This window comes from Emydura macquarii, unplaced genomic scaffold (assembly GCF_026122565.2).
Source record: "Emydura macquarii macquarii isolate MOO-44397 ecotype Brisbane River unplaced genomic scaffold, CSIRO-AGI_Emac_v2 contig_2636, whole genome shotgun sequence".
NCBI classification, from domain to species: Eukaryota; Metazoa; Chordata; order Testudines; family Chelidae; genus Emydura; species Emydura macquarii.
Window position 1 is genome coordinate 40565099 of NW_027132773.1, and position 26571 is coordinate 40591669.

Sequence of the window (26571 nt, forward strand, 5' to 3'; positions counted from 1 at the left end):
AGGGGCTTCGATTTCTGACTAGAAAAGTATTTGCAGAGCTGCATGGAAAAGTTTGCCTCAGAACTGCTCACATTTTGCCTGGCTCTCTTCACTACACCATGAACCTAATTCTACAGGTGTTGCATAGGCTACAGAACCACACCAAGGAAGGGCAGTAGGAAATAGCCCAAGGGAACCAGACATTAGTCCGGTGAGTGGCCAGTAAATGAGTGTTTTGGTGACTTCCCCACTGACCCAGTGGCAGACCACCTGCCACTGTTAGAGCCCTGGACTGGGAGCCAGTGGAGTAGGATGAACCCAAGTCCCCCTACCCCTAGCCACCTACCCCACTACTGGGGTGACAGCCTACTCCCCCTACACTATAAGGCCTGTACCTTGCCTGTGTCTTGTTGCTCTGCCCCACGCAGAGGGTCAGAGCCCCCAGACTGTCAATTGCTGTCTGCCTGTGGTAGGAGGTTTTGGGCTAGACTGCTTGTTGCTCACACAGAGAGTCAGGGCTATAGACTGTAGATTGCTGCCTGACTCAGTCAGGACCCTAGGCAATAGATTGTGTGCTAATGTGCCCTGACCAGAGGGCCAGAGCCCTAGCCTGCTAATTGATTGCTTACTGTATGACATGATGAGGCAGAGTGGCCTCCCTCTGAGCCTGACAGGGAGGAATGACCACAGAACCACTACATCAGAGAAGGAATTTTTCCCTCACTACCAGACTGGCCAAGCCAAGGTTCAGCAGGGCTTAGGTGGGGGCAAACATGGAATGGCACTTAGGCTATGATGTTGCCCTCATTATAGGGTTTAAAGGAGGTATCTGTGAGAGGAGCAGAAACAGGGGGGTTGGAGACTCCTCTGACTGGCATGGCATGGAGCAAACCCTCACCCCATTTACAGACGTCCCTAACCCTAATTCAAGGGTAGAGAAGGATGGTAAGATCGCAGCAGTGGGTAGGCTGGGGACCAGGATGGGAAAGGGGAAGTCCCCCTTGAGTATATATTGAAATGATCATGGAGTTACCTGCACTGCACACGTCTGTCTGCTGGGTATTCCCAGACAGTTATGAAGTAAATTGTGGCCTAGTTAAACCACATCCAGTGTCTCCTGTCCTTCTTCTGGCATAGCTGGACAAACAGAATAACTCAGTTGGACTATCAGGGGATCCTTCATGGAGGTTGCAGGGATGGCATATAGAAAAAGGATCTTTTTACTTGTAAGCCAAGCATGATTGACAGGGAAATCAATAAGACACAATCAACATGAAGCCTCATAATGACATTTTAAAAGAGCTTGTATTCATGGTAAAATTGCACCTTAAATGAAAGAGGAAAGATCGCCTTCCACCCCAATTCATGTCTGAAATCATACAGAAAAAGCCATGGTTGGATTAGGAAGTATAAAATGGCCTGGCAATATATTCTGAGCAGCCCATAGTATAGTGACACTTGCCGCCAGCCAGGTCACCAGACACACTTCATTCTGCCCAAACCTAGCATTTCACTCCTCCATCCAAGTTCCAAAGATCTTTTTCCTCTGGTCCCTTTCAAGCAAGAAATAGGCATCATGAGAGAAATGGATCCAAAAGGAAGGTCTTTCATTCAATGAGTACATTGTTCATAAAAAAGAAAAAAATCGATCAACCTTGGATGGAGCTTTGTAGATTTTTGTAGCTAATGCTGTGGGGTTAGTCAGTCCTAGCGGAAATAAATTGACTTTTTGTTGTCCTTTGAAAGAGTTCTATATTATTTATTTTCTTATACTGAAGTACAAAACAATTGTCACAGGTAGGTATTCAGAGACCTGGGTAGAAAAGAAAAGCTTTATGACATCTGGTGCTGAAAGATTCAATTCCAAATATACAAGCCTCGGTCATTTGCGTTAAAAGAGAATCAATTAGTAGACAAGATTTTTATCTTGTGTAAGTCCTCCACGAAGGTGCACTGGTACACATAAACACTGCCAGCATATTACAGAAGTATATAAGAAAGCTTACTACTTTTGTTCAGTGGGAACAAGGATTTAATGACTCAAGGAAATCATACATTATTCAGAAAGCCAATATTTCATCTCTTTTGGTCCAAAAACACTTTTGAAAATAGGAGAAGACATAATGATGGAAATGTATTTCTTTTTACAGAATTGTAAATAAAGAGGTACATAAAGACAGGATATTTTCTCTTAATGTGTTTGTGAATTACTCTATATCTAAAACCCAATCCTGAAGAGATTTACACACAAACTTTACTATATTGGACACAGTGTGTAAAGTTAAGCATGTGCGTAAGTTTATAAATGATCAGTGTGGATTCCAAATTGTGATTTCTGACAGAGCTACTCAAACATTCTGGTACTGGGCAAGGCAGAGGGGAAAAACAGGAGTGTGGTTATGTGTGGGGAATACCTACTCAAAAATGAAATGAACTCTGTCAAACTTAATTTTTGTTACAAACAATATTTTGTAGGTGATCCACCTGCATTAGAACAGGAAGCTAGGTATTGCAGATTTCAGACCATCTGTTACCTACTACATATTAAAATGAGCTGCAAAACTGGTATGTTTAATTACAAGAGAAGAGGGCTATTCAGTTCCTTATTTTTAAATAAAACAATCTCCAACAAAAATTGTGAGATTAAAAAAGGCCACCCAGGATGAAACAAATTGGAATAATGAAAACTATGGTTTTCCACTGGTGGGTTTGTTTGTTTAATTATTTACATTTTATTCCTTTTCTTCGTTTTTCATCATCTTTTTTTCTTAAAAGAAGAAAAATAAGTACAAGATAGTGAATCATATGAAGAAAAAAAGTAGCTAAACTGAAGACTAATTTTAGTTGTAAATTCTTTAAAGTAAGTACAGAAAAATTGAATATGATTAAAATGCAGTAATATTACTTGCCAAGTTGCCAGGATCTCTTTGTATACATCTTATGCACTGTCAACCAACTGAAGTTAAAATGGAAAAAAAAAAAAAAAACAGTTTATCGGTGTGGTCCCATTAACTCATCATATAATCCAGAACTCACAGAATCTATATGATAAGATCCATACCTATTTAGCAGTGGGCTAGCCTGTTAAAAGACTGTATTTCTTCATATGCAAACAGAGTCTTTTAGCTGAATGCGCTTATTAAACATAAATGATATCCTTTTCAAGGAATTCTAGTGATGTTCAAGTGAGTATTTTCTTTGATTTCTTCTTTACATTCACAGTAGTATATTAAAGAATAAAATTGCACATGGCACGTAAGAAGGAATGGGTAAGAAAGGTAGTCAGTCTTGACTGGAGATCAAAGGGCCACTAGCCAATAGCTAACTGAGCTTTAGTTACCTCTAATTTTACCTATGTGGGAGCATTTAAAGATGGGTGTTTAAAGAGTAAAACAGCAGCTTGGGACAGATACATGAAGATGTATTTGTATGATACAGGTGAAATGATATGAAAACTACAGTCTTCCTGCAGCGAAAAAGTTCTTCCCAGTACCACACAATGTAAAATTTCCAAAGTGAGCATATGCTGAACATGGGACATTGTTCCTTGGAAGTCATGTCCAGCCAGAAAATAGGTTGCACAAAGGTAGGAAAAAAGTAAGGAGAGCTGATCCTATTTAATCATCTGTTTTCCAAGGATACTGATAAGTCTGGGGCTCCATATATCTTATACAAAAAGTAAATTGGTATCTTCCTCTATGGATCTTCTAGAATTGGCAGTTCAGAGTTGTTCATTGGAAAGGACCATACCATTGAATTTGTATTGTTTTAAATAAACATGACTATATTAATAATATAACAACTTTCCATTGCTTTGGGAAGAGAGGTATGTGGTAGTGGTGGCCCAACAAGATGATGAATGCATGGCTGCACAGATGGTATAGAAGGGGTGGCTTCACCTTCTTTGCCCATGGGATGCTGTTGCAGGAAGAAGGACAGTTGGGAAGAGATGGGGTCCACCTGATGAAGAAGGGAAAGTCTATCACCATGCACTAACTCATCAAACTAATAAGGAGGGCTATAAATTAGATTCAAAAGGGGCAGGTGACAAAAGCCCACAGATAAGCATTAAAAAAGTACAATACTTTACGAACTAGCTGAAGCAATGTTGGAACCAGTAGCAATTATCTTTCAAAACTAATGGAGGACAGTGAGGTCCAAAAGGACTGGAGAAGGGCAGAGTACCTATCTCTAAAAACGGGAACAGTGAGGACCCAAGAAATCATAGACCAGTCAGTCTAATTTTGATACCTGACAAGACACTGGATCAAATTATTAAACAATCAATTTATAAACACCAGAGGATATTATTGTTTTAAGGAATATCTAGCATGGATTTCTCAAGAACAAATCAAGCCAAAGCAACCTAATTTTTTCCTTTGACAAAGTTACTGACCTAGTGGAATTGGGGGAAGCAGTAGATGCAATATATTTTGATTTTAGTGAGGCTTTAGTAAGACACAGTCCCATATGGCATTCTCATAAGCAAACCGTCTAGATGGAATTACTATAAGTTGGGTGCACAATTGGTTAAAAATCATTCTCAAATGTTTTTCTGTCAAGCTGGGAGGGTGTATCTAGTGGTCTCCCACAAGGGTCAGTCCTGGGTCTGGTGCTATTCAATATTTTCATTAATGACTTGGATAACAGAGTGGACAGTGTGCTTATAATATTTGTGGATGACACAAAGCTGGGAAGGGTTGGTCAATAGGATTAGAATTCAAAATGACCTTGACAAATTAGATAATTTGTCTGAAATCAACAAGATGAAATTCAATGAAGACAAGTGCAAAGTACTACACTTAGGAAGGAAAAATCAAATTCACAACTTCAAAATGGTGAAAAACTGTTTAGGTCGCAGTACTGCTGAAAAGGATCTGGGGGATATAGTGGATCACAAATTGAATATAAGTCAACAATTTGATGCAGTTGCCAAAAAGGCTAATATGGTTGTGGGGTGCACTAACTGGAGCGTCATATAGAAAGATACAAGATATAATTATCCCAGCCTACGTGGCACAGCTCTGTGGCCAGACTTTCTGTCCCAGGAAGCGCCAATACTCATGTGACTCCCATAATCACCAAGGAGAGGAAATATAAGTCACTTCCCCGCTCTGTGTCTTATTTTTCCAATCTGGAATGGAAATTATGATCTGATCTCCCTTGAAAAGCACTATATTTGTTTGTTATTATGGGAGATGCAGTTCTTCAGGGAGTCAGGCCAGGGAAGGGGGGCCAGAACTACAACTATCAATGCATCATAAATAAGTGCGGTATAATGCTTTTTTGAACTGATTCAAAACTAAATGTTTTGGGTCATCATAAAAAATGAAATGAAATAGTCCAATTCCGGTCAAACTGAGCCAAATGAAATATATTATTTCAATTTTATCATCAGAAAATCAATCTTTCTAGCAAAATCAAATTTTTCTGTGGAAAATTTAAATTTTGCAAAAACTACCTTTTTCATTGTACTGATTTGTGATGGAAAATTCCTGACCATCTTTGTTTAGTAGTATTATGGTAGCACCTGGAAGATTCCAACGGAGATCAGGTCCCCACTGTGCGAGGCAGTGTACACACACATAGTAAGAGGCAGTCCCTGCCCTAGAGAATTTACCATCTAAACAGGTCTGATAGACAGGGGAAACAGAGGCACAGAGAAATGAAGTGACTTGCCCAAGGTCAAACAGCAGGTTGTGGCAGAGAAAAGAATAGACACCAGGTCTCCACACTGCCTCTCTGATGGGGACTGAGTGGCAGGTGGGACTGTAGAAAAAGAGTGAGCAGGAAGCCATGACTTCTGTGACAGGGGAGCAGGAGGAGGAAAGGTTGTCTTCCTGGATCTTGTCGCTTTCACTGAAAAGCTCAGTGAGAACCTGTGCAGAGAGGGAGAAAGTGTCCGTGAGAGAAGGTTTTAGAGGATGCCAAAGGTAATAAATGAGCAGCTGGGATTGTGGTTTTGGGAGTCAATGACAGTGGAGAATTAGTGGTGTTTGTCAAGAAATATAGAACAACTGAAAGAGGAGGTGAGGATTTGTCTGTAGTGGAGGAAATCCTAATGGTCAATGGCCCAGAAATGTAGCCATCACATGTTGGGGACTGGTTGGATAGACTCTGAGGTGGAAAAGGGGTAGAAAAGAAAAGAATCAAGGGTAGCAGAAAGAGATGAGTTGAGGGATTCGGCAGATTCAGCCCCCTCCTTCCTGTTCTTTTGCTGCAAATGGCAGAGGTGTGTGGCCTGGAAAATTGCTTACAGAACTGATTATATGGTATGGCCAGCATAATACATCCCAGTTAGCCAATGCAAATTCTAACTGCAATAAAATAAAGCACAAACTGTGAGTGACAATTAAACTAACTAGCCGAAACATAAACTCTAAAAACAACAACAATATAGGAAACAAGGTAAGCATAATTTCCTATCTAAGCATGAATGACTTTCTGGAAGTCTGAATCTCCACCTAGAAGTGAACTTTAGTAGCTCATAAAGTGTAAAAAGCAAATAATTTCTTTGGCATAAAACAAATTTATACAGCTCTAGCTGAAACCAGAATAAAGTTAGTACTTTAATTGTCATTAAAACTAAAAAACCTTGTGTGCTAGATTAAACTCCCCAATGTCAGATGTTAATGGCAAGCTGGTAACACTCCTCAGAAGCATTTGCCATTTTGAGGGGCCTATATTTATGTGGAGTCTCAAAAAATTAAAGAAACCAAGCAATTTCTATCTTGAGCAACCAAAGAACTACAGAAAAATTGTGTATGTTACATCAGAGAGCTTTACTTTGAGGACAAGAGTGCAAGATCACTTCCTAAAACCTTTTATGCTTCACTTCAAGTACTTTGCATTAATGAACTGAGCAACTCTTGAAAGAGAGAGAAGCAACCCAGTGTGCTATAGTCATGCAGTAACAACCTAGTCAAATAGCTGCAAAATAATCCTATTTCTTTAACGTGTAAATCCGCATCTGAAATTATTTCAGTTTTTGACATTTAAATAGTTGTTGTGTTTTAGGTGTATTGCAACTACAGGAAGAGGAAAAATACATATTTGTTTCCAACAATGTCTGATGTATCACTGCCTAGTTTTATTTTGTTATATTTTTTAAACTAAAGACAATGCACCACTAAGCACTGGGCAATGATGTGTCATACAAGTAGCATGTGTGTGACACATTTCTAATGCAAAACTCAAGTCCCCTTGTTTGTGTCAGTAACACTTCTATTGTATGCATTGTAGCAGTAAGACATAGGGAGCTAACATTGTCAATGCTGGAACAAACATATCACAAAATTATTCACATGTGATATTTCTAATGTCAGAAGAAAAAAAAATCAGAATTACTGCTAAAATGGGGAGGCATTCTTGGAACGAAGGGGTACTTAAAAACTGAACAGTTTTACAATAAATAAGAACATTTTGTACCATACCTCTCACCCTAAATTTTATACACCCAAATATTCATCAATGATTCTGTCTTTTACCAGCCCAAAATGGCATAAAATTACCCTTCTACCGATAATGTCTACACTCATCAATATTCAGTATAATGGCAGTTTTCATATAAATTAAATGAGGGATATGAAAACAGCTAGTATTTTATGTTAATACATTAAACAAATATTCACAAAATAAGTTTTAAACTAATGCATATATAATACAGGTATAAAATCCCATGTATTTTTTCTATGGCTCAAAATACATAATAATAATAATATATAATAAATCACTCCCTTCCCACTTTGATATTTGGTGAACTGAACTAACCCTGAAATATAGGACAATTAAAATAAACCATCTAACAGAAATATTCATTAATATGCATTTATTAATATGATTTTTATTAAATTGTTTTAATGAGAGTAACTTTACTAGAGAACCTGAAAAGCATATGGAGTGTACATAAAGATATACAGTTTGATGAGCTTTCTCTCTCAGTTGATAAATTTTTAACTAAAATACACTTTATTATGAAATACAGATAAAATATATTTCTTTTAAATGTCTCCAATCTCATTTTTGTTTTTATTTTTTAAACACTTTTCATTGCAATACCAAATATCTGGCCTGGAACTGTAATAGTGACTGGTCTCTTGTCCTCGATCCCACCCAGTTCTATCAGACACTGTTTTCTTTAAATAGTAACTAGCATAGCACTGTTCATTTAAAAACAAAATCAAATAATATTAATTTCTCATGGTGCTGTTGGTTTCCCGTATGCACTGAGTTTCCTGTAGACTGAAAGCTCAGAATCTTAAAAGAGATTCTGTTCTGCAGACCAAAGTTCTCAGGGGGCGAGGCGGGAGAGAGGTCAGTAAAGGGGTCAAAAACAAAACAGATATAAAACACACTTGCGATCCTCAGCTTTGGATATCATCAGAAAAGGGAACGAAAAGCAGAAACACATGGCACACTGAGAATACTGTATCACTTAAGGCTTATAACCAAAGCAGCAATTAAACACCTTTCATCATTCCCTAAAATGCTTTCCTTTTTTAAGAATTCAGGAAGAGAGAGATACACACAAAGACAAATCCTTTCTAAGCAGCAATGAAAACTTAATAACCTACCATTTTCTTTGCACTCTTCAGGAGGTTTAGCCTTTTTCGCAAGTCGTGGATCCAGCCATGATGTTGTCTTTGTGTTATGGCTGAAAAGAAAAGAGATCACTCTGAGCAGACACATACTGAAAGGAATCAAGTTTATTCCTTAAGAAAAAGGGTTAGTCCAACAAAATTGCAATCGATACACTTAATTTGCTTACTGGTTTTAAGTAGCCCTGAAGGAGGTGTAAGAGTAATTGTGCAAGGCAGCTGTAAATTTGGCAACCTCAGCTCCCTGTCCTCAAAGCAGCTATTTTTATTAAAATCAACTAGAATGTTGCCAAGTTAACCTCATTGAAAATGCAGAACTCATCCAGAGCAAAAGGAATTTATTACAAATACAGTGTTCTCCAGTTGAACGAGTGCAGTCGACAGGATTCGATACCATTCTTAGAGTTTTCAGATAGGATTATTTTTCAACTTAAACATGTCCTTTTCAGACATACATGTTTGTTATTTCTTAACTGCCATGCTGGCAAGGCATAGCAAAAATGATGCAAATTACAGTGTGCTCCTGCAAAGTCTACATTTTCTAACAGAGTGATTAATGACACTTTGTTTAACCAAGCTTTAGCTATTCCATATCTAATTCTTCTACCAAGATAAGATGTATTTTGCACAAGCTGAAGGAATCATGTGGCTATTTTGCTATACTCAGAATAGATCTTTCAGGAATCAGCAATGAAATAGTCTCTGAATTGGTACAAATTGTTTTCCAGGAGCGTATTTTGCCAAATGAATTGACACATAGAGCAGCTAATCAGAGTTAAAACAGGCTTTTTTAATGTACACCGTTCCCACATTCTTTTGAATTTGGAGCCAAATAAAAATACAATGCCAAGAAAGGATGTTATAAAACAGCAGGAAGATGTAATAATTATTCTCATATTTGCACGGGGTGCCCATCTTCTAACACTGACATCCACAGCCCTTTCTAAGGCATGTTTTATTTATCTCACACATCCTAGGAGGTTGCTCACTTTGTACAGTTTAATATATTACTGAATTATTTAGATTATTATTAATACAACATTTGCTGTCTAATTTAAAATGTATTTAAAGCATTTGTTATAAATCTTAGTGCAAAATACATAGAACCAGGCAGCCAATCAAAAACTAATCTGGATACATTTTGTAATTTATCAATTACTCATATTGATTTACACACATACTGAGATCTGGTCCAGTGGTATCATTCTTCCACTACGAATAAGAAAGTGCTGCATACTAATCCCTCCTCTTATCCTGACTGCATTTGTGCTGCTGGGTAGATCAATTCTCCTCTCTGCCTCGATTTCACCAATAATAATAAGTCCAATTTTCAAATTTGAATGCCTGAAGTAGCCACTTAAATTTGTATTTAGCCATTTAAATACCCATTTTAAGTACCGGGAGCAGGTGGCTTTCACACCCTACACCAAAACACAGTCTACAAATGTTGAACAGAATAATAACAGTTAAAAAACTTCCAACCCAAGACTTCTGCCCATGCTTGAAATCAGATGGGAAAACTGAGGCACGTAGATGTGAAGTGACTCCCCTAAAGTCACCCAGCAAGCCAGTAGCAGAGCTAGGAATAGAAGCCAGGTCTCCAAAGTACCAAGTGAGTGTTCCAGCCACTAAGCCCCCTCCTTGCCCCAGCATACAGCAATATAAGAACTCTCCAACCTGTTACCAAACCAAGTTGATGAGTCATTTAAAAACACATTTAAATCAGCTCTCACAGTAGGTGCCTAAAATAAAATGGGTATTTATTTAGGCAACAAAAAGAACATTTAGGTGCCAAATTTAGGCACCTGAGTTTGAAAACTAAGACCAATATTACTGTTTAAAGAGTGAACTAGTGATTTGCATTTTCCAAGCCTTTTGCTGAATCTAAAGATATTAATCAGCAAACAGTTAAGGACTGTTCCAACATAGGTGTGACTTTCCCAACAGACGCAATTTTCCCTTGTTTTGTAAGCTGTGGCCAGGACAAACAGTTAATAATCTAATTAGAACACTAAAACCTAATAAGTAAACATAACAAACAACAGAAATAAAAAAGGCAGGAAGAACAAAGACTCTATAGTAATATAAATAATAACACTAATCTCAGACTGTATATAAACTGTGTGCACACATTAATGTTGCTGAATCATTAAAAACTTTTAAAATTATTTTTAGTATCAGCTATCCACACTGACACTCATACTAGCCATCAGTAGTCAGCTGGCTTCTTGCAGGTGTCATAACAGATGTGAGTCCCAGGGACAGATTTGAAAGAGAAGGTAGTGGTTTATAGATTAGTTCAGATTAGTCCATTTATATAGAGCAGCTTGAGAGGAAATGCAAAGGCAATTGAGGGAGAAGTGCACAAACAGGCATTCAAGGCTGGTATCATTGACTGAGTGAAAGGGATGAGGTGATGCAGTAAAAGCATCCAGTAAGAAATATAGCTGCAGTGCAATTAACATTTTCCCCTGGCTTCTGTTTGGTTATTCAGCAAAGAACCCTACTTCATCGCTGGAAGGCATGCTCAGAAAGTCTCTCCTACAGAATTTCCATGAGCCTATGTGGTAACTGGGAAAGGCAGGTGTAGAATTCCTAAACAAATATTACATCTTCTCTGCTACTGAGGGCCAGATTCCACCTTGAAATCAGAAGCCATGGAAGCAGTTTTGATGTGGAAGTTCCCATAGGCTTTTACACTGTGCTCCTGGAACATGGTAGTAGTGAAGCATTTTAATTCATCCTAATTTGTTTACCAATGTACAAGGGAGAAACTGTGCAGAAGCCTAGAGTCTATTGTGAATTTGCTGAATAATGCCTAAAATACAAAATGAAAATAGCTAAGTCTAAAAACATAGTCAAAAAGCAATTAAATAATTGCTGCTGTGTTAACTAAAATTGCCAATACTATGTACTCGTGGGCTATAGACATGTTTTATTATAACCAAAGTATGATATTAACACAGGAGAATTATAAAGTTGCATGCAAAATTTATTCTCCATCTGATTCATGTGGAGTGAAAGGAAGGATTGTCCATTCGATAGGGTCCTAACCTGGAACTCAGGAGACCGTGGTTCAAAATTCCCTGCTCTGCTACAGACTACTTGTGAGACCTTGGGTAGGTCACCTAGAGTCTCTGTGCTCCTGTTTCCCATCTATAAAATGGGGATAACAGCACTTTCCTGCCTCACAAGGGTATTGTGAAGATAAATACATTCCTGAGTGTGCGGTTCTCAGACACTGCAGTAATGGGCCCATATAAGTGCCTACTGTAGAATGACAGAAACAGATGGTAGAAACAGTCTATATTCAGGAGGGCAGGGGGCACAACAAAAAATCCAATACTACAGCTGGCAGCAAACCTAGGACTGGTCTAGACCTAAAACTTAGGTCAACCTAGATATGCTGCTATGTAGTTAAACTGACCTAAGCCCCAGTGTAGATAGTGCGAAGTCAATGGAAGAACTCAGCTACTTCTTCTTAGAGAGGTGGATTTACTACAGCATGGGAAGAAGCCCTTCTGTCACTGTAAAAATTGTCTATGCTACAGCGGTGCCACTGTAGTATTTGTAGTGTAGATATACCCCTAGATATCAGAGGTGACTAGTGTCAGAAGATATACATACATAGGAATACTAATTGTGTTCTCTCAAGAGAAGGGAAATGCAGACTGAAATATGCTGTTACCTCTCGGGTGGTATCCTTCTGGAGCAGGCTGCAGTGCAATAGAGCAGTGTGAACATTACTGCTGCTCATGCTGGTAAGGCAGCTGTAGGGCTATCCATTTTCACATAACCTAAGTCCACTTGAAATAAAAATTTACTGATTGCTGAAAATGTACATACGAATTTGCATCATGGTACAAAATTACTTACAAAATTTGAGGAAAAAAAGCTATGCACTGGGGTTGAGATTTACCTCTCAATGTGGCAGAAAACCAAGAAAATGCACACAGAAGCATTAAATGTCCATTACTGAGGCACAACAGGCTGCCTAGCTAATATTACTATGTGTGCCCCAGTGTCCTCAGATATTGGACACATAGGGTCAGATTTGTGTAGATATGCAGTCACCTAAAGATTCAGATAGGCAGCTTGTGGGATTTTCAAAAGTACCTAGGCACTAACTCCTATAGGATTTAGGCATCTACATGCTTTTGAAAATCCCACTGTGTGCCTATGTGCATCTCTAGGAGCCTAAATACCTTAAAAATCTGGCCTTTTAATACTCAGCAATGAATTTCCTTATTTTTGTGGGTATGTGCAAGACACGATAATATTTTAGGGTAGTTTTTGTTTGATGAAGTAGTATTAGCAGTCTGTCAATTTCAAACACTTTGACAGATTAAGTCTCTTGTATTAACAGAGACTTCAGACAATCTTCTGAAACATTTCTGAAAGGAATATGGGTACTAGCTTCCTAGAGTAATTGTCTTTAATGTCTCTTGAAAACACCATAAATTAATTGCAAATTGTGGCTCTCTCCAGCTACATAATTTGCATGTTATTGTAAAATGCCTTATGAAAGGGGTATTTACCAGTATACTGTTCAATCAGTTGAGAGACAGAGCGTATATGGTTTTTTTAATGTAGTGCACTGCATTCAAGAAGGTCCACAATGTAAAATGAGAATATATGAGACAGATAGAGATCCAATATCCTACTGCAATTCTCTTGCCTTTTTGATTTTTTGTTCTAAATGCTCACTCTTTTACTCATATCTAGGTAGAGCTCTGGATGTGTAACGTTTCTCAGACGGCGTAATACTGATTTCAACCAGTTTAGTTAAGATGTGTGTGGGTACAGTGACAGTAAAATAGGGCATTAGAACTGCAATCTTGGAGTCCCTCTTCTGTTGTTTGTAACTCAGACTTATTGCAGACATTTAGTTCACTAACTTATACTAGTTCTAGTTCATTAAATCCAAAATAGATGTTATTTCACTGTCACGCTTACAATCAAAATACAAAATACAATCAAAAGAGAGAAGAGTGTGAATAAGATAGTGAAGAAACAGAACTTGAGGTCTTCGGTAGCCTGATATTGGGAGTGAGAGGGGTGCTTGTGTAGAGGGTAAAAGAATGATAGTAATTGGGGGAAAGGAGAAGAAAAAATACTCTACTAGAGCACACTGAGAAAGATCTTTAAAAAACAATTTGCACAAAATGTTTCCTCAATTTTAATAAATTCACCAGTGGCAGGACAGTCTGTCACTGGGTACAAGAAAACAGTCTTAGAGAGAATAAGTCAAGGATGGCTTGTCTTGGTTTCCTACTATGAGTTATATTAGAGCCCAAGATCAGAAGGGGCATATGATCACACTATGCCTGATAGGAAACTTATCAATTAAATGTGGCATGTAAATATTCTACAAGAATAATGAGAGCCTAGAAAGCAATCTCAGAAGAGCCTGATGATTCAAAACTCTCCAGAAGATAATGGTGACACTGGTACAGACAGGCCTCATTCACAGATAGAAGGGGAGCCTTAGAGATGCACTGAAAAAAAGAGCAACTGGGAAAGGTCCTGAGGAGTTTTGTACCATTATTTGTCGTGACAGAAGGAACCTAATCACCTCAGTTTTCCAGGTCCTAGTTCAGCAAAGCACTCAAGCACATTCTTATTTAAAAATGCATCCTTAAGGATTTACTGAATATGCATTTACTAGTCGTAAGAATGACCTTAAATGCTTTGCTGAACTGGGGCTTTATATAGAGTTTTTAATATTTTTGTATTTATTTTAATAAGGCACCAATGGGCATTGTTTACAAATGATCCAACAGAGCTGGTGCCCGTTGACCTTTACATTACAGTGGAAGGTTCATCTCTTCTCTTAAGCCTTTGCTTCAGGTGTGGGGTTCATGGGGTTAGGACTGCAGGGTTTAAGGAATTTTTTGTAAAAGCTTTTTGGAAGAGAGAAAAATTGAAAAAATATTATGATTATGACTTGTGCGAGCAAAAAGACACTTCGCACTCATCAGCTCTGGTTAAAGTGAGGAAAAGAGGCAGAAATGGAGATTTCTGCTGGCATGTGCAATTTATAAATAGCCATTTTGTTTATTGCATATTCTCATTAGAGTATATTTTAAATCAAAATAAATGTAGGGATTGGACTCCTGTTTATATGCCTATGTTTGAAAATTTGGATCTATATATAAAATGGAGGCTGCATTCCAAAGATTGTGTGTCAATTGCTCCTCATAACAAATATTGGTGAGCATTATGCTCTGGTGAGCATCACATGGAGGTATGTGCTTCCTGTTTTGTCTCTTAAGCCTATCAATGTTAACTCACTTAGGCAAACATACTCTCATGCACCTATTTCAAAAATAGAAAAAAATCAACCAACCTTTCTAAGCTCTTTAGAAGCATTATCCAAGTCATCCTGAGAACTTTGTGTCTGAAATGTTTTGTCTAGTTAGACCTAAGGGCAGAGACAATTCCTTCCAATGTGTTTTGTAGAGTGCTAACCTGGCAATCAGTGATTAACAATAATAAAGTATGCAGATAGTTACCATTCTTGTTATCAAATTTCTCTCTCTTCCATTTGAAGTCTGCCACATTCATTCCAATGGGAGTGTTTTGATAGATGAACATGTTTTAAAATTTAGTTAGGTTAGTCTGAGGTGCACACAGGAAAATATTCTCCCTTGGAAATCTAAATCCTCTGGGTATACCTGGGAAAGCTAAAGAACCTGAGATCACTCACTGCCCAGAGTCCTTGGAGTTTAAATGAACAATTCACAAAAGCCTCAAATGTAGCAGGAATAGAAACTGCACAGTAATGACAGTTTTTCACCCAGTGTGATTTACATTTTAAAATGTCTGTTTTTATCTATAATTTAATAATCATGATATGGTGTTTACCACTCTTTGGGGAGATGGTGATAAACAAATAGGTTTTTGTTGTGTTTTTATCTTTCTTTTTTTCACTAAAGCAAAGGGAGCCTCTTTTATGCCATTAACCAAACTGACTCATAAACAAAGAGGCAATTTAACAGCATCCGCACAGCATGGCATCCAAGCTTAACCCTGTGAAGTCTGAATAATATAAAGAACCAAATGATCAAAGAGATCTAGCAAATAATCTTACATTTTGGAGGCTGAGCAATTCTGCATTCTAACACATTATTCAAAAATATACCTTAAATTTTTGCACATATTTATTACACTCTTTTTTTTGTCCAGTTTGTACCTCTAATTTCTCTGCTGAATAACATAGATGGTGCAAGTAAATATGGTGATTGTCACAATTGTCGTGCAAACCATCACATTTTCAGTGAAAATGGAAGTTGCACCATCAAATGAATTTATGGGTGGGCTTTGCTTTATAAACAGCAGTTATTTGCATTTACTTTATTTCTTGTGAAATACATAGTTACTTTCAACTGAATTGATTCCTATAGTTTTTATCACTGTATCATATTAGGGTTTTAGTTACCAAAAATAATATACATATATTACACAGCTTTTGTAGCACCAAGTTAAAAAAAAAAAGTTCATATTATGCAGTCCCACAGTGATCTCTATCAAAGCATGCAAAAATGTGCAAAGAATTACATAAGTGCGTGGGGAAAGAGTCAGAAGCATGTTTGAACTACCCCCCAGGAAAGCTTACATATGCTCTGTCTATTTGGGGAAAGTTACTATGTTTATTATTTTTTCTTGAATAAGCATATTTTGCCCTTTTCAGCAAAGATCACTTGTGTTTCAACTATTTCTGCTTTTTTCAGACTTGCATACTCTTGAGGCTATCAAGAGTGTTAGTCATGTTATTAGCGCATACAGAAGTGTAAGAAGTACAAACTTTATTCAGTTTTGTGATATTGACCTTTTATGAAAACATCTCAAAATTGTATCTAAAATCAGAATCTGAAAAGAGTGTTAAACCATAAATAGCCATTCTAGGGTCTACAGTAATAGAAATAATAAGTAATAATTATAATATAAAATTAAGTGTTATTGTACTGCTTGTAAAGCTCTCTTAAAGCAAGGATATAAGTTACCATTTCTTTTCTGAGTGGTGCTGTCAATTTGGGGACATAGAGGAAAAAGTCACTATGTTTCTTATGAACTGCGACGGCAGTCAAAAAAGCTAAAGTTAGTAACTAGCAGATAATAAAACAGAAAATATGATCGTGCCACTATATAAATACATGATACACCCACATCTTTAATATTGCATCTAGTTATTGTCACCCCATCTGACAAAAGATATGTTAGAACTGGAAAAGTGCAGAGAAGGGCAAAGAAAATGATTAAGGACTGGAACAGTTTCCACAGGAGGAGAGACTGAAAACACTGGGACTGTTCAGCTTGGAAAAGAGATGATTAAGGGTGGGACATAACAGTGGTCTAGAAAACCATGAACGGTATGGAGAAAGTGAATAGGGAAGTATTATTTACCCCTTCACATAACACAAGAACTAGGGGTCACATGATGAAATTAATAGGTAGTAGGTTTAAAACAAACATAAGAAAGTATTTGTTCACACAACATATAGTCAGCATGTGGAACTTATTGCCATGGGATGTTGTGAAGATCCAAAGTATTATTAGACTGTGACCTACTCTTGAACAAAAAAGCTGACACTTCCTGTTGGGATGAGTTGCAAACTGGTCTATGTGAGGAACACCCCAGGTTTGAAAAATGAGTCTTAATATATCTGGCCAGTGAGACCACTTGTGATCTCTGCTGAAAGATCTGTTCAAGTGGTCTGCCAAACTGCTCTGAACAGCTGGAAGGAGGGTTGCTATAAGGGGAAAGACGTTAGTTACACAAAACTCACAAACTCACAAAACTGCATCACTTCTTGACAGAGACAATCCAATCTGCCCCTTCCTGTCTGTTCACATAGAGCATTGCTGCTGTGTTGGCCATGAGAATAAGCAGGGTCTTTCCTTTGATGAAAGAGAGAGGAAAGGCCAAACAGACTGCTTGGCATTCCCAGGTTGTCTAAAAGAGCTTTATGAAGACAAATAATGAGGAAGTGGTAGTCTCCGCCTATGACTTTTCCCTTTCCTCCTAGGCCAATGGTTCCCAGCCTGGGGTGTGAGACCCCTTGGAGGGGGGGGAGCCAAAGATTACAGGGAGTCTATGAGGCTTCAGTAATATTGAGGTCATTTAGCCCCCTGAGCTCGACACCGGGCACAGTCCCCCCGAGCTCCACACCAGCTGGAGTGGAGGAGCAGCCCCATGCTGGTGGGGGCCTGAAGCATCACCCTCGGTACATTGGAGATGGGAAGAAGCAGGGCCACACGAGGCATGCGATGGCAGCTGTGCCAGGGAAGGCTTAGCTTCTTACTCAGGTAAGAATAATTTATTATTATTATTTATGTAATTTAGTGTTGTTATTATCATTATGTGTGTTTATAGGGGTTATATGTATTTATGGCCAGTGAGAGGCGAGTGGGGGGCGCGTGTTTTACCTAGTGTTAACTAGTGAGACTTTCACTCAAAAAGGTTGGGAACCACTGTTCTAGGCATAAAGGACTGGTAATGGTGGAATGACTGAGGGTGGAATTGCCTCTCTTTAGGTTGTGGAGTGTAAATCCCCAAAGACTTCAACATAGCCCTGGAGTTCTTGTGACTGAAGCTAGTCATCCGTCTGCTGAGAAAAGAGGGTTGGTTCTTCAAAAGGGAGATCCTGAATAGTCTGTTGGACCACTTGTGGAAGACCCGACAACTGAAGCCATGAAAAAACTATTACTAACCTTTTGTAACTGTTGTTCTTCCAGATGTGTTGCACATGTTGATTCCACTCTTGGTGTACATGCACCCTGTACACAGTTGCTGGAAATTTTTCCCTCAGTGGTATCCATGGGGGATCTGGAATGCCCTCTGCTGCCACAGGCCAGTGACACCGGTATAAACAGCCCAGCCAACCCCAAGCCCTCTCAGTTCCTTCTTTCCGGATAACTCTGCTATAAGGAGTGGGAAGGTGGGTCGTGGAATGGATATGTGGAACACATCTCAAAGAACAACCGTTACAAAAGGTTAGTAACTGTTTTTTTCTTCTTTGAGTAATTGCACATGTGCATTCCACTCTTTGTGACTCCCAAGCAGTAATATAGGCAATAGGATTGGAGGTTATGTACACAACAGACTGTAGTACAGCTTGACCAAATTTGGAATCATCTCTAGAGTAATCGGTGATGGCATAAGGCAAAAGTGTGAACCAGTTACCAGGTTGGTGCTTTACAAAGGTCTCAGATAGGGATCTGCGTGAGGCATGCTGTTGAAGTTGCTTGTGATCTTGTGGAGTGAGCAGTCAGCTTGTCAGTCAGAGAAATGCTTGCCCGATCATAACAAACGCTGATTCAGAAAGTTATCCCAGATTGAGTTCTTTGAGAAGAGACTGGAAGACCTTTCATTCTGTCTGCTATAGCCATGAACAGCTAGGTGTATCACCAAAATAGTTTGGTCCTGTCTATGTAGAATGCCTGTGCTCTTCTAACATCCACTGTGCCTAGCAGTTGCCTGTCCCTATTTGTATGCAGTTTTGGATAAAATAAGGGTAACTAAATTGATTGGTTGATGTGAAAATTTGATACTGCTTCAGAGAAAACACTCGGATGAGGGCATAAGTATACTTTGTCTTTAAAGAAGACTGTATATGGTGGTTCTGATGTCAGAGCACCCAGTTCAGTGACCCATCTGGTAGAAGTGATAGCTATTAGGAAAACCACCTTCCACAAAAGGTGCAGTAAGGAGCACATTGCTAAAAGCTCAAATGGTGGTCCCATAAGTTTCAAAAAGACCAAGTTCAAATCTCAAGGGAGAATGGGTTCCCTTATTTGTGGGTACAACCTTTCCAGGCCCTTAAGGAATCTCATTGTCATAAATTTAGAAAATACTGAACAGTTATCTACATGAGGATGGAAAGCAGATATTGCTGCCAGGTGAACCTTGATAGAGGAAATTGTTAAGCCTTGTTGCTTCAGATACAAGAGATAGTCTAGTATGTGTTGAATTGAGGACTGCATTGGTGAGACTCTGGTTTGACAAGCCCAGAAAGGGAACCGCATTAATTTTGACAGGTAGGCAGCTGGTCAAGGGCTTTCTACTTCTTAGTAAGATATGGCAAACTTGCTCTGACCAAACCTGCTCCCTGGGATTTAGCCATGTAGCTTTCAGGCTGTTAAATGAAGTGTCTGCAGGTTTGGGTGGAGCAGCTGACTGTGGTCTTGGGAGATCAAATCCAGGTGCAACAGGAGTGAGACTGGAGTTGCCACTGAGAAGTCCAGTGGAGTAGAGAGCCAGTGTTGGTGGGGCTATTAATATAACCTGTGTGTGATCCCACTTGAACTTTAGTAGCACTCTGTGTAGGAGTGGAACAGTTAAGGTTTGTGTTTCAATGTAATTCTGAGGAATTAGAATTGAAAAGGAGTTTCCTACATCTGTGGAATTTGTTGTTCTGCTTGGGTATTATAATGTTTGGGTGGTGATGTTGAAGTTGAAGATGTTGTGGTTGTTGATACTAGCTTAACTAGCAACTGTTCTGATTTTTACTGACAGGGTTGTTAGTAAAGGTTGCTCAAATTAACTTCCTAAATTAACTCGGAGTGTGGAGATGGGGTGGGAGATAATTAATGCAGCTCATTTCATTCATAGCAGAATACATGAATTGGCATTGGGATTCTCCTTGTTAAATATTATGAAACTTTCAGATAGTTGGGGTTTTGGATAATTGAGAGAACCAAATTGCTAGGCCTGGAAGCCTGTGTTCATACCAGCTCCCACAATTAGAAATGATTTGATTATATGACTAGATTGGAGAGACAGGGTGGGTGAGATAATATCTTTTGTTGGACTAACTTCTGTTAGGAGGTGCAGTTCCAGACAGTGCTGATGACCAGTGCCAAGCTGTGCTGAGCCTGATCGACCTGGCTCAGATGGAGCTCTCAAGGCTGCTTCCATGAGTAGAAACTTTAGCCTGGCTTCGCAGTCTTTCTTTATGCAAGGCTTACAGTCTCTACAGATTTGGCAACACTCCCTGATATGAGCTTCCCTCAGGCACTTCAAGCAACTTGGGTGTAGGTGGATTACAAGCATAGCCTTACTGCAGGAAACGCCGGGCTTGAAGCCTGGTGACTGAGGCGTTCGTCAGTTCTGGAAACTGACTGAAACCTTCAGGCGGCATAAAAGCTAACCAACTATGCTAAAACCACTAATTATAGTAATAACTGTAAACTATTTACAATACAATACAAGAATACACAGTACAAAAGGTCGACTGAAAGCAATTCCAAAGGCAAGATGAGCAATTATAGTGACCATCATGGGCAGTAAGAAGAAACTGAGCAGGCTCGGAGTTGGCAGAGCCCTTTATACCAACACCGCCAGCATGCTGCAGAAGAGAGTGCTCAAGCTGCCCCAATGGGTACCACTGAGGGAAAAATTTCCAGCAACCGTGCACATAGTGCGTGCACATCAAGAGTGGAATGGACATGTGCAATTACTCAAAGAAGAACACCTACCTACACCAATGATAACATCATTATCATAAATGCCATGGCTCTGGCTACAGAGTCTGCCCATCCAGTGAAGCTTGGAGAGAGGTCCTAGTCACCAACTTACCTTCCCCCTTTGCTGCCAAAAAGTCTTTCCTGGCATCCTCTGGCAACTCATCTGCAAAGTTGAAAACAGAACCCTACAAATCCGCGGACATCTGGTTTATATCTGCAGATATCGGCATCCGAGGATGACGATGCACATATCCGTGGAACATTTCTAGTGGATCACAGTCGGATGATCCTCTGTGACTTTTGGGACAGGGCTGGAGAAGCTGCCAGCCAGGAGTGCAGCGAACAGCTGATCAGCTGTTAGTAGGGGCAGATGGGAGGGCTCATCAGCTGTTAGGTGGGAGGGCAGGGCTCATCAGCTGTTAGGCGGCGGCATGGCTCAACAGCTAATCAGCTGTTAGGCAGTCAGACTCATCAGCTGTTTCAGGTGGCAGGTGCTCAGCTGATGCCCCGATGCAGGTAAATCTAAAAGAGGGAAGGTGGATTGCTGTCGGGTATAAATTTATTCCGGCGGATGCAGATTGGATGCAGATGGACATATTTGTATCTGTGCAGGGCTCTACTTGAGACCATTGTCTCAGAGGGAGAAATCGTATCTAGCTAGCGGGCTTGCTGGTTTTAGATACAAAATTGGAAGCCAGCAGTTGAATACATTTTTTTACTGAAAAGATCAAAGTTCTTTGTCTTTTTTGTCTTTGGGGTAGAAGAGGGCTATCCCTCGCTCACTGGCAGGCCGCCCAAGGAACTCAGGGTCATGGTGGTAAAAGTGTGCATATCCCCGTGAGGGCACATGGTACCTTCCATCAATCTTTTGTCTGTTGATGGCAGAGAAGAGGGCATTTGCCACGATACTCTTGTGGGCTCCAGAATGCCGTCATTTATAGGGAGAGTCACTTGGGACATCCCTGCTGATCCCAAAATGTCCACCAACCTGTAAGAGCTCTCTTGAACTACCTCCACTTGCGTGTCCAAAGAAGAAGCAATCCACTTTAACAGATCCTGATAGGCCCTCTAATTGTCCTGAAAAGGCAAGGACATTTCAGATGTCAGTGCCTCATTGGGTGATGAGGAGGAGGAACACAAAGAGGCCTAGCTGCAGCCACCCATAATTCTTCCAGTGGAGGTTCTGTTGGGGCAGTTTGCTTCTGTAGAGCCCCCATCTTACTACTGGGGGTAACTTCCCAAGCTTCCTCATGTGAAGTATCCCAGGGTCCCCGTAGGGATCTGGAAAGATGTGGGCATGGGGAGGATCTAAATAGGGAAGCATGGTACCCCCTTGGTGTCAAGGACCATTCTTGAGTCTCTGGAGACGACAGTACCGAGAGGTGCATACCAGGCTTGCTTCTGCATGGCACTGGGCAAGGAAGCACAGGAGGGTTCAAAGTTGGCCATGGTATTGGAAGTTGACCTCTACCTGCAGGTAAGTCCTGTGGAGTCTGAGGACTCATCGGTACTGGGCGAGATGCCTCCTGTACCACTGGAGAGGCCAGTACCGAGAGGCAGAGGAAATCCTTGTATATGTTCTCCTGATGCTGCTGTTGTTGCATGGAGAGGGTTGGTACTGCAGAATGGGTCGGTGTCAATGACACAGGCACCGTGTCATAGAGCTGATGATCCCACATGAGATGCAGTCAGCACTGGGGAATGCCTCTTCTCTGAGGACACTCTTCCCCCACTTTCCAGCCTGTTTGCTGGTTGACAGCACTGGGGACCTCGATCTCTTGGTGAATGAGTCCTTAGAAGCACCCTGCTGATGATTCTTTCTCAGTCCTAGGGAAGGAGAATGATGCCAATACTCAGCAATGACCAGAGCGGCACTTCTGACTGAAGTAGAGCTATTTGGTGGCTGCACCAAGTGAGAAGGCTGTGATGGTGGATGCAGGGCTTCCTCCCTCATGAAAATGTGACAGTCTCATTTCCCTAGGCTAGGGCTTAAATCCCTACAGATCTGACACCTGTTCTGTGAGTGACACTTGATAAAGCACTTAAGACACCAGCATGGATTTTCCACGGCCAATGCAAGGTTTAAAACCCAGAGGCTGAGGCATTCCCCAATACCTGGTTTTAGCATTCGGAAGTGGGAACTGACACTTCACTAAATTACAAAAAAAACTATTAATAAATGACACTTACTCTAAACTATCACTTACCTATACACAAGAGATAAATCAAATTCCCTGAAAGACAGAACACTTGGAAAAGCAAGTCAACATGCTCTGACTACCAATCATGTGTGGTAAGAAGGAACTGAGGAGGTCAGGGTGCTTTGCCCTTTATGCCAACATGCTGCAGCACGGGGTAGCACAGGGAGAGGTGCCGTCAAGGGAAAAATGTCCAACTCTGGTGCACTGGGCACACATATACTTGAAGTGGATGGTAATCTGCAATCAGTTAAGTTTTTTTTTTCCAGGAGACACAATAGAAGCAATAGCATTTCAATCTTCCCTCCAGTCTTTCATCTCTGAAGTGCATTAACACAGAGAAACTTGTGACCTTCAGAACCCCTCAATGCCAACTGGTAGAGGGTTCAATGTTCTGTAACAGCAACTCCTATTACGCCTGACAAATTCACTACATCTAACATATTGCTGTCATAGTATTTATCTATAAAGAATGTCGTGTGAGATATCAAATGAAAGCTTATATCATATTGGTTATCATAAGCATTAAGATGTATGTATGGTTGGTGCTTAAGGAGTTGTGTATACCTACTAAAAATATGTTTTAAACTATGTTACCAGGAAGAGTTGACAAACATGTTTTTTCTAGACAGGAGATAAGATGTATATCTCTCTGTCACACGTAAATTAAGCCAAGATAATGGAAGCCCCATTTGCATGTGAAGTCAACAGGAAAAACATGTTGCTGGGAGGGATCTGAAATCAACAGGGGAGAACACTGGAGAACATTCAATGGGAGAGAAGAGTCTAATCTGGGTGTGCACTTCAAAAGGGGCATTTCAAAAGTTTACTAGAGTATGACAGGAGGGGAAAAGGACCCTTTTATTATCCTTTCACTGAGGAAGCAAAAAGGACAGCTTTTCTTCCATTCATGAAAGCTGGCGCCTAGCCATGTGGGCTAATGATTCTGGGAGGCTGCCTTAGGTGAGAAATTGCTTTAGACAAGAATTTTAGCCTGATAAAGATAAAATAGAGTCTAAAAAGTGAGTTATAGCTTTACTTTTACAGGTAACCTGTTGTTCTTGTTATTCTGGCTCACTATCTCTTAAATCTTAATCTAGTAAATAAACTGATATTTGTTTTCACAATTAGTAGATTCCAGTGTTTTGTTGTCATAAAGGATCTGATCTGAGTTGTGCCAGTCAAGCGGTGTGTACTCTGTCTCTTTTGGAGACACCTAACCTAGTGAATTCTGTGAGTGTCCAGTGACAGGGGCTGCATACCTCAGAGGAGGATGCTGGCCGAGGCGTTTGAGGGTTGGTGTGCGTCTGTCACTCGCTGCACAGAGAGGGAGAGGTTTGCAGACACCTGGAAGTCAGTGCTTTGTTTGTGGCCAAAGGCTGTTTCTGTACTTAATAAACTTATTGGTTTGTTTTATCTAAAGCAGTGCATGTGATTTGGTGTGTGTAGAGACTTCATTTAGAGTGACAGAGCTGGTGCATATCACTTTCTTTGATAAATTGATGGATTAACTAATATGAGCTTGCAAGGTTCTGTGGGCAGCACTGAGCACTTCAAGACGGAAGTTCCTAGGGTTGACTCTGGGTGTTTCCTGGGGTCATTCGATTGCCTAATCCCATGAGTGGTTGGCCAAGCACTCACTCATTAAGGTGAGAGCCGCTTGCTTGCCGGAGGCTGTGCATGGGCTGACCCAGGAGTGGGGATTCACACAGTATAGCAAGTGCAAGATGGGCTCCAGGAGTGAGGGACTTGGGTGACACAGTTATGCACCAGTCCAGGTTGCAGAGGGGGACATCACAATAGGACAAGGAAGTAAGAATCCACAATCCTACTACAACATATATGAGCATCAAAGGTTGGCCCTTAGGGCTGAGTTAAATATAGATTAGTGTTTTCCACCTTTAACTACTGCCAGCAGAGCTCCATTAGCTGCCTCCCTTGAAAGAAAATGCTGCTTCTGAACATCAGCCAGTAATCCGGAGAACGTTACAAATTCCTGGCACCAAGGACTAGATTCTGTGTCACTTTCATGACATGCATGAGCTCTCTGCTGGTTCAGACTGGAGGATCTTGGATTGTGCATTATGTAACATTCTAGTATAAAAACATTTCCCTCATACAGTTAAACATAATATTTCTAATAGAAAGAGAGAAAAAATATTAAAGACTCACTCAATAAAGTAGACTTCCCCTTTTTCTGTGTAAGCCATTTCCCAATTATCAGGCAATGGACCCAACTCATCATTCTCTTCAGGTTTTGTTTGCTTTGTTACATCCATATTCTCCTTTGCTTCTTCAGGCTGACTATATACTGGCGCAGGATAAGGCTGAGAAGAAATCTCACCTAAGGCACCTGTACTTTTCTCTTCATGTTCACTTGACTCTACAAGAGAAGAAAACAAATTTTCTTATCCCTATGTTTGTAACTCATTTACATAACATGGAGGATTTGCTGCATGAGAGCCTGTGGGTAACATTCTGGAAACTTCACGTCTCGAGACAAAGACAAGGGGTTTCCCTCCAAAAAGGGGTTGGGTTTTTTTCACCTAGATTACAAAACAACAACAGCAGCAACAAACCAAACCAAGAAAACAAAGAATCAGAAATACCAGGCTTTTCAATGGACTCTAGGGCTCAGAGGGTTCTGTGGCATATGTACTGTATCTGCACATTCTCTCCCCCCTTAAGGGTTCCGGCTCTCTCTCTCCCATGGCTCCTCCCAAATCAGCTACTAGCACTGATGGAAAGGCAGCCTTTTATCCAGTAGTACTAGCTGCCACTGATCCACTGGGTCAGTACTACATCCCCAGCTTTAGAACAGTCTCTTGGAGGAACTCCTTTGATGTGCCAGACCCTATGGAGCCTCACTTTTTCTTCAGGGTAGGCCACATGGCCTCACCTACTCCTGAGATTGAACCTCTGGGACTTTAGCACTCCTGCTTCACACTGTGAGCTCTGTCCAGAGAGTCCAACTGAGAGAGACTCCTGGGGAGGAGTTGTCCACTCTTCAGGGAATAATGCCCCTCACCATGTATTTATAAGAACACTCAAGCAGTGTTTTCAAAACAGTAAGGTTTATTAGTCAATTGGAACACAGCATAAAGTCCTTAGGTTAGCACAGAGAAATGAAGGTTAAAGCATAGCCCATTCTCATCAGCTGAGAGCCCGAGCCAAGCTGTAGTGAACTCCATTTTCTGGCTCTGTGCGTCTATCAGTCTGACCTCCTCAGTCAGTCCACAAGTCAGACAGCTCACGCTTCTTCCAGAGCTCATTCTTATCCCTCCACCTCACACCTCTCAATCTTTTGTTCTCGAGACGAGGTCTTCACT

At 40.2% G+C, this 26571-nt stretch overlaps 1 protein-coding gene across 2 annotated transcripts in view; it reads right to left on the reverse strand.

Annotated features, from left to right (window-relative positions):
• The window catches only part of MAGI2 (membrane associated guanylate kinase, WW and PDZ domain containing 2), a 1036622-nt gene that overhangs the window by 330765 nt on the left and 679286 nt on the right, over positions 1-26571 (reverse strand). For both annotated transcript variants that reach the window (XM_067564540.1, XM_067564538.1), the window contains exons 5-6: positions 25415-25625; positions 8553-8632 (exon numbers count right to left, since the gene is read on the reverse strand). In XM_067564540.1, coding sequence (XP_067420641.1) covers positions 8553-8632; positions 25415-25625 — 291 coding nt within the window. The remainder of the gene's footprint in view (positions 1-8552; positions 8633-25414; positions 25626-26571) is intronic.